This window comes from Botryllus schlosseri, chromosome 16 (assembly GCF_051294905.1).
Source record: "Botryllus schlosseri isolate E-star chromosome 16, Bs_hap1, whole genome shotgun sequence".
In the NCBI taxonomy this organism is placed as follows: Eukaryota; Metazoa; Chordata; class Ascidiacea; order Stolidobranchia; family Styelidae; genus Botryllus; species Botryllus schlosseri.
In genome coordinates, this window is record NC_137251.1 from 3,186,842 (window position 1) to 3,195,867 (window position 9,026).

The 9,026-nt window shown below is 38.8% G+C and overlaps 1 protein-coding gene and 1 long non-coding RNA gene across 3 annotated transcripts; one reads left to right on the forward strand and one right to left on the reverse strand.

Moving 5' to 3' along the window:
• The first annotated feature begins 848 nt into the window (after positions 1-848).
• On the forward strand, positions 849-8,799 carry LOC145458793 (ankyrin repeat domain-containing protein 45-like). 2 transcript variants are annotated; one of them, XM_080337283.1, is made up of 6 exons: positions 849-1,224; positions 2,577-2,746; positions 4,039-4,206; positions 6,694-6,791; positions 7,258-7,396; positions 8,341-8,624. In XM_080337283.1, exons 1-6 carry the CDS (start codon positions 1,115-1,117, stop codon positions 8,484-8,486), a joined length of 831 nt encoding a protein of 276 aa, XP_080193409.1. In that variant the 5' UTR covers positions 849-1,114; the 3' UTR covers positions 8,487-8,624. The 2 variants fall into 2 exon arrangements, with proteins under 2 accessions (XP_080193409.1, XP_080193410.1); XM_080337284.1 differs by lacking the exon at positions 8,341-8,624 and adding an exon at positions 8,664-8,799 and having other exon boundaries at positions 994-1,224.
• Positions 4,049-5,957, reverse strand: LOC145458794 (uncharacterized). Its single transcript, XR_013921187.1, has 2 exons — positions 5,590-5,957; positions 4,049-5,006 (listed from the first exon to the last, which is right to left on the reverse strand). It is a non-coding gene; the product is annotated as an uncharacterized LOC145458794 (long non-coding RNA).
• Positions 8,800-9,026: the final 227 nt, after the last annotated feature.

Consider the following 9,026-nt stretch of genomic DNA (forward strand, 5'->3'; position numbering starts at 1 on the left):
GCTGTGACTATTGCGTAATGAGCGCGGTTTGATAGAATTGAAGTTGTTGGGTTGCATTACAATTTAACACTCTGTTCCTACAGCAGCATATGATTTATGGGTGAAGAGTTTTATGTCCCAGTTACGGAAATGTAGATCCATTGGTTTTTGTTTGCCCGACCGACTGGCAAACTGGAAACACTGCTTGTTTTCGGCAATAAGTTGCGCGTCGCAAAACGGAAACGCTTAGAAAAATGAAGTAATTTAACGGAACATAAATAACAATCGTCCTTCAACTCGTCATTAAATGCGCGTGTTCAAAGATTTGCATTTCGTCATGTTGATGAACTCTAGTAAGTACACCGGTTCACTAAACCTACTCACTGGATGTACTTTCACAAAAAGTAGCAATGTTAACAGCTTGAACAAAATGCAAACAAACTGGATACATCATGCTTGAATATTGGTGTAGACATGAAAACTATTTATGAATGACATGTAATCTTGTGGTGTATTGATCTGATAAAATTTTTGCTGAACTGAACCGTTTATTTTATACTTCTATTGTTACGTTAGTTCCCAGATGACAGCGAGATTAAAACTGTTTTCGTTACACAGCCCTGCAGCAATATGACACATCCCTCCGATAGTGCTTGAGACTACGGTACTCTCAGCCACACTATGGTAGCATCTTTCTACTGGCATGTATTGTGGTACATACGGTAGATATAATTTAGCTGTAAAATATAAATATTTAATTGTAATGTGATCACGTAACTTTGTAACATAACTGAAATTGGATACAGCTTTTGTATAAGTCCCTTGTTCGTAATGAATAAATAATGATGGTTTTATGTCATTCAGAATCAAGGACATGTCTAATGGATTCGGATTTAATATCATGGACTCCAGCTAAATCAATCTTGTTGTTGCTGGCAATCAGTTTCATTGTTATGATCATATAGTCATTGAAGTCTATTTACAACTGGGATTGGATTCAACTGCTTTCTTGGTCTTCGGAAAAATTGTTATCCAAAATTTGCTTCTGAAATAACTGTTAGGTGCAGTTGACTTGCTTGCTACAATTTTATATGCTCACTTATCCTATAGTTTATGTACTAATTGCTTCAATGTGATGGAAGTGGAGGGCCCTATTGAAAACGACATTCATCAGGAACCAGAATACGATGAGGACAGTGCTATCATGCACTTCACGCTCCGCGGAGATCTGGAATTACTAACATCGTGAGTTGATATCACTGAAACTTTTGTTCAAATTTATGTTTGTTCATTGCTTAAAAGCAAGTGTTCAAGTGGCTGCACGAGTGACTTTTGAGGACTTTTAGACTAGCCTAGAGTTGCCATATTTTCGTAGCCCCAAATCGGAACATTATTTAGCGCAGTGGTTCTCATAAGGGCTATTTTTAGCATCAATTTTACGGACCGGGGAACCTTCTAAAATCTAAATTAACGGAAAATGCAATTATGACAAAAGTATGCAACGTAAAATATTAAAAACTTCTTTTTGATATTACACATGTTATATGTGGTTTTATTGATGTTTCTGCAAGGTGAAGTTCTTTTAAAAACCACTGGCTTGATTTGGATTGCTCGTTTTCTTTTGCTGGCCTAGGTATTATACTGACAAATGTCAGTTCAGTAATTTGTATTTCTGAAATTGTAGAAATTTCATTTAAAATATTTTCTCAGCAAGTTGTAGGCTACTTTTCAACCGTTTGATACAACACTTTGAGCATTATGAAGTGCCCGAAATCCAAAGTAGACCCTGACCTCTATATTACGACACATTGCATAATATATGCTTCAAATTCCTAAATTAATTGAATTAATTCCAACTTTGATGTTACATTTCTCTTATTAACGGACGAGTCTTCATTCTTACACTTTCCAATTGAGAACAGATGGTGTAGTGTACTGTATACTGTGTGTACTTCATTGTCGTGCAATGAAGAGAATGGGCTCCTCCATTCTAGAGCTGGGGTGCTCATAACTTCGATCCAAGTATATTGCGTGACCCTTTGGTAAATTGCAATATAGTTTCGGCAGACTGGACAGCTCATAACAGGTGAAATGGGTGATATCAACACCAATTAGTAGTTTTCGCCTTTTCGGCACAAAGAATACCACACTGTGATGGCAGCAAAGCAAAAATTAGGGCTTAGAAAGAGTGATGACTAGGGCGATTTTTTGTTTGGCATGTCAAAATAAGTCAAAATTGAAGCATGAGGTCAAAAAATTGTCAAAATTGTTTACAAAGTCAAGATTTGTTAGACCATTGCATTTCGTTTGTATCATAGGTGAACTTATCAATTTATATTTTACAGCTTGTAGCCCACTATATTTTGATTTTTTAGGTCAAAATCATCCGTTTTTTGGGTAAAAAATATCGCCTCAGTGATCTGATCACTTTTTATTTTTAGTAAGCAGGTAGGCCTATGATAGATCTAGTGCAGCCAAAGCTTAAGCACTCCTGTTCTAGAAATTTTGATGGTCATAGTTATGACGTCACGTCATTTTCAGAATGCTTTTCTTTTCACTGATGTTCTGATGTAACGATACTGGGTATCTTGTTTCAGATTTTTCGACGAGTCTGGCGACTTGGATCATGACCAGATAATTGAACAATTGAATCATAGAAACGATGTTGGAAAGACTCCTCTTGAGATGGCTTGCGTGCTCAGTAAAGATGGAGTCCTTTCAGAACTAATCAAAAGAGGTGCAGACGTCAACCTACGAACGAGTAACGGTGCGTGAAGTGACAGTTTTATTTAAGACGGTACACTCAATTCATGCTTGGTCATCGCTCAATCTCCGTTGAGCCACATTCATTGAATTAACCTTCAACTTTCAGTTCGACTTTTCAAACGATGTCAAAATAACTGCAGTCATCTTGAAAATTTACTAAAGCTCCAGCTAAATCTCATAGCGTCTGAGTAGCTGCCATGGCCAATCTAGAGTCAATTACATTTCAAAACTCTTGACGATCAGGCTGGGTATAGATGTGGGATAAGCTAAAGGTCTCACGGATGTCATGTTAACACTTACATGCCAATTGCCTACCTATCAAATACATATCTGGCACCCGCTTGCATATAATATTATTTGTGTGGGTATGGTGTTTCAAGCAGACTAATCTATCTTGTCTCAGGCAATATCCAATTTTCCATTTATGGGGATTTTTCAGGCACAATACCTATTTCAAAAACATACCAAAGCAGGCCTCGTAAAAATTACACGGGCATGCTCATTGCTCAAGACACAGCGGTTGCACTGACAAGCAATGGTTAACTCAATCTCTTCATTACTCGTCGATTTGTGAAACATAATCATCCCAAGACCAACCTGTTGTGACGAAGGGGGGTTTTCCATTAAATTCCATTTGCACTGTTTAAACTTGAACAATGAAACTATGATTTGAAAACCATGCAAAATTGTCCACGTGGCACTGGAATATTCAAAACTCATTATTAACCAAGGTTTGATTTTTAATGTCTTGACCCCAGTATATACACTTTTTTGTTGGCCTTGCACCCGGAATTATGGGACTGGTTTTTATATTTTAGCATTGTAATGTGAATCTACCTAACTTGCGACCTGTGACACCCTATAACTCGAATTTGCGATGAATTAAATATACCACTGTCAATCAATTTGATCATGCTCACGTTTTTGAAATGATTAGGCCCAAACTGACAGACTGGACTGTGGACATGATGATAGTGAAAGTTATTGCATCCGTGGAATGGTTTCTTGATATTCTCACTAAATATTCCACAATAATCACACTACCCAACCTGCAAGAATACATGCATTTAAACTCGATGACTTTTCGGGTACCTCAGCACACAAGAGGTTGAAAAGTCACAAACTTTTGAATCTGTCCGAATTTCTGTTAGTGTGTCGATAACACATGTTAAGAGGTACCCGAAAATTCTTTGAGTTTGCATACATGTATTGCAATGGATGTTGTGACGAAAGCTATCTTCAAATTCTGCACCAAACCCAGCTATTTGAATATTCTAACTTCTTCTTGTTCAGGCTATACTCCACTTCACATCGCAGCATGTTGGGGATCCCGACCGTGTCTGGAAGTCCTCGTTGAAAACGGCGCGGACCTCAACGCGAGAAATAAATATGGCGAAACGGCGAGACATTCCGCCATTCGGTACGGTATGGAGGAATGTATACAATATCTGGACTGGGCAGGTTCGATTTTATTTGCCGCATCTTCTGGATTTTCTTGATTGCACCAAAATACTGATACTTAATACAGAGATGGTCAGTAGGCTAACGAAGTACTTCTACTTTTATGGAGTACTCAAATAAGTTTTGCCTACGTTCAACACTGGGTAGCACTTCTAGAATTAAAATTATATTATTCAATTGTATACTGAAGTACTATACCCCCAAGATTCTCTCGTACTACTCCTGTATCACGGCTACTGATTATCGCTTGTCTGCTCTGGCTTTGTTACGGCCCAGGCACGACTTTTTTCGCTGCCGACACACAACGCACTGGGCATGTTGCCTAGGATTGAGCTTCGACTTACAGTCGAGATCGTGAGCAGGGCTCAGGCTGTAGACGGGAGCGTTACTTTTACATCAAGGTAGCTATTGCTGGAGCATTTAACATATAACTCGTTTTCCGAACTGTAGAGGCTGAGGAAATCGTTGATGGCGAGAAGAATGAAGTCAAAAAAAAGTGACAGGATCTATCTATCGACTGATGTGTGCAGGGAATACCGCCGGTGCAGAAAAGTTCCTTACATATTGAATATTGAATGGATTTATATTCAGCAGAAAGCAGATTTCTAGTGAATTTTTATGCATTTATTTCAGTTCAGGGTATTAATATATGAAGATATTTTGTAAGTTGGCACTTATCTCAGATTGTTTTGTAGGTGAGGTGAAAACAGGGCTTGTCATCTCTAACAGAATCCCATTCCAAGTTGGTTAGTCCTGTAACAACTATCTTCTACCTCATACAACAGCGGGAGTTCAATTATCTTATTAAGAAAAGAATATCAATCGTGGGTCGGAAGTGTAGCCAGAAAGAAATTGAGTAGAGGCAAGCGGATTTTCTACAGCTATTATTGTCGAATAGTATCACGCCGATGTCGCAGGTCTATATTTTCCAGTCTTGATCAGAACATGCATTTCCTCAGTTGTATTGATATTTAGTGCTAAGTTACTTCGATTGAAAGGACAGTGCTGTGAATGAAGATGACAAGACTACAACCAACATGTGTTAGTCTATGCAGTTCAGTGATACACCAGATGTCACATACCCCCCAGCTGTTTCCTATTAAGGTTTACCACTATATACCTAATGAAATCTGATCACTGGGGTCTTGTTGCTGGTGACTCAACGTCTAAAATTAATGAACTCGATAGAAACCGGAAGCGACTGTCATAGGAATTGCAAATGTGTTAATATTCGGCATGAACTCGTCCCCTCCCCTATATAAGAATAGAATATGATCTTTGAACTTGATCACATACCTGATGAGGCTGTAAAATAGTGAATGGATTTGGTCTGAAATTTGCCATGTTACTAAGCTGTCGACTTGACTTAACTCTCAGTCTTACTATAGCGATCATGATGCATCTCAAGGTATCGAAGATATAGGGCAGTGGCTCCCAAAGTTTACTTCAACGCGATCCTTTGGGCACTGAAAAAATATTCAAATTTGAAAATTCTTTCGACCCCAGCGATGTTGATATATAAAAAGTCATTTAAATTATTCATCAAATCAGTCCACAATCACATTAATGAGAATGATAGGCTCGTTTGCCATTAGTATGCTTTGGTATAAGTGCCTTTTCAAATCGTAGGTAAGTTTCAAATACCAACTCCAGATGATGCGTTCAGCACACATCGCTCTGAATCGATTGTATCGAAGTCAAGTTTTAGCTATTGGCATCAACTTCCGAATTGCGACATGTGAAGCAATTCGTTAAAGTGTGACCGTTGCACCTTGTATAGCCTTTATTTGGCCCACAAACTTGATATCTACATTGTATTTTAGCTCAGAAAATATATATGAGAGGCTGCTTTCATCAGATCTTACATCAGATCTTCCACTAGATGGCCACGGAGGCCAATGGAAGTCAGTGTAGCTTAGGGTTACCATACGTCCTCCTTTTTCAGGTTTTTGAAAATGTTCTCCGAAAAAGGTGTCCTCCTTTCCCGATTCCAAAATATGGTAGCCCCACTGTAGCCAAACCACTGTCCACATATGGATATATTATTCAATCGTTTTCTTCCGTTACGGGCCAGTTCTGCGTCATATTTGATCACAAACTTACGACGCACCAGCCACCAAACTACTTCGTCAAGGCACAATATTTCTCAACTGACCTGGTTGCACAGCTCTGATTTGGTTCATTTCCATTTTCGACCATATCATTCTGAATTTCCCACGTTCATTTTTTTTTCAAGTTACTATGCGAGCGATCTTTTACGTCACCGTTTTAAAAACGAAATTTTCCATTTCATTTGCATTTTTCAAGTGTTTCAGTGAAAGCGACTCAGAAAAATTTATGGAAGATATTAGGTATAGATTCGTATACTTTCCGTAATCGAGAAGATTGACTGTTACCGCCCGACTCAAATCACATTAAAATCAATACTTGACTCGGATTCCCGTACACGAAGACTATTAACCGAGGTTATCTGCTTGTCTTTTATAGACGCGCGCAAAACGTTGAAGGATTTGATAGCACAACTTCGTGAAATGCTCTCAGACCCAGAAAAGCTACAAGGTGTGAAGCTAACCAAAGACGAAAAAGTAAGATTCGTGATCCTTATGAGAGGAGTCCAAAAAATATTTTACAGACCTTTTACTGCAGTGAAATTATTTAAGTCTAATGTCATTTCAACGGTTATAGATCGCGATTTGTCGTTATTTACGTGGGAAGTCTGGAAATTCGTGTCATGTCAATAATTTGATCACCTCTCGTATATCTATTATCTTTCCTAAATCCTTTTCCTGCAGTCTACATGTATTTCGCAACACCATCTGCGATTTAGTGCTATTTGCCGTTGTATCGATCCCCTCGTGTGCCTACTGTGGTGTCGTTACTGATGAATTGGAAAGCATCATGTCATGAAGGCATAGTCGTAGGACACCCTTGTTGACTTGTGACGATATTACTAATCAGAAATTAATAATCAACGAAATATCGTTCCACGAAATTTAGACCAAGCCCATTCCCTGCATCACAAGCTAACTGAACAGGCATTTATGGATTTAGAGCACTGTGGTATCCGCGTGTAACGAAAAACAAGAATGGATAGATACTAATCCAGAAGCTACCGCGTCAGATTTTCTGCTTAAAAAGGCTGAACTGGAGAAGGACGTGGAAGCTGTAACTACGAAAGTAAACTCACCACGTAAGTTGATACGAACGCGTCACCTCGACCAGTAGAGTTTAGGGTGCAAGCCCTGAGTTATTTACATCCAATGCTTTGATAGTCATTACTGTCCTATTGATTCATTTATGTAGAACGCCACCTGTAATGTCCATAATCGAATGAAAGCCTCGGAAGCTGCACTCTTATGTTTACTGGCAGAATACGACACCTGACCAATGACCATGACCACTGACCATTCAGAGATGCGTGCGAAGGCGCCGTCGCCACTCATTGTATATGATACAATTACGTTCAAATCAATTATTATAGTCCATTTACAGGATTTTGGTCACATGATTGGTTGCGAACAGCAACAATCGACTGGTTAGCAAGCCAACAACCTCTTCGCGGTCTAATATCACGGCCCAAACTCATTCTACCGTTGTTTCAAATAGATCTACATATCATGCAGGTTGTATAGTGACACGTGAATGCACGATAAAAGAAATATCGGCGTATTTATGGATAAGGAGTTGTGCAGGAGGGTGGAGTGAAAAATATTTATAAAATTGAATTACAAAAAGTGATCTTAATATATGGTGCCAAATATCAATTGTAAACAATATTGCCATCATGATCTTGTGTTCTTGCACCCTCTAGTGGCCTTGCAAATCAAACGACAATAGCTAATTTTGCCATATCTTGATAACCGCTTACTCTAAAAAGCTAGTTTTGGGCTTAAGAGTTGCAGAGCTAGCATGTTTCTATCTCACTTGCATAGAACTTTGTCATGAAGTCCCCTTCAAGTATAAATACGGCTCGGGCTTCGAATAGCGACTGCTTGTACTGCGTGGTGGCCGTCAGTAGGCTACTCAGTAGCGACTTGCGACCTCACGATATCGATACATTTAAGACAGTGACCGTCAATAGACTTGGACCAACAGACTTCTTAGTAAAAAGTTATTACCAACATACAATTTTAGGGTTTCTATCACACAACTCCATATTGGAAACGAAAAAATTTAATTTCAAATTCAAAGATTGTTTCAGTCGCGCAGTGGACAACGTTTATTCTGTAAAATGGCCAGGCTGGAAACCACCAGGAACGAAGTGGGGATATTGTTGGTGACTTCTAGTTAGTAGTTACCTATGTTAATGACTCCATGTCTATATATACCAATGAGCGACTAGTTTGATATCAGATACATCATAATCTCTCCGGTTGATTCGTCGGATTTTAATCGAAGCCCTTGTTCGGATATGAAATCTCTATTTCCAATATAATTCGCTAAATACTGTTTCACAGCACCGAATACAGGAAGTACAGGGAAAAAGTGAAGGATCGTGGAACGTCCATAAAATGACATGTCCAAAGCTTCTTCCATATTTGCTACCAAAGCTTTATTTTTTTATTTATGAATATACATATATTTTACATAAAAGACTCTTCATTGTGCTGGGCATGGTTTACCTATGTTGATAGTTGGCACGGAGCCTACGAGACTTTTATAGGGAATGACGTGCCAATGAAGTTCTGCGCTACAATCGAGTAGGCGTCAAGTAACAATGAATACGCCACAGTAAGGTTTTCGTTTCTGTTCATAAAACCATGGAAAACCAGTTTTCCATGATAAAACCTACCGATAGATATCTGTCATGGACTGACGTC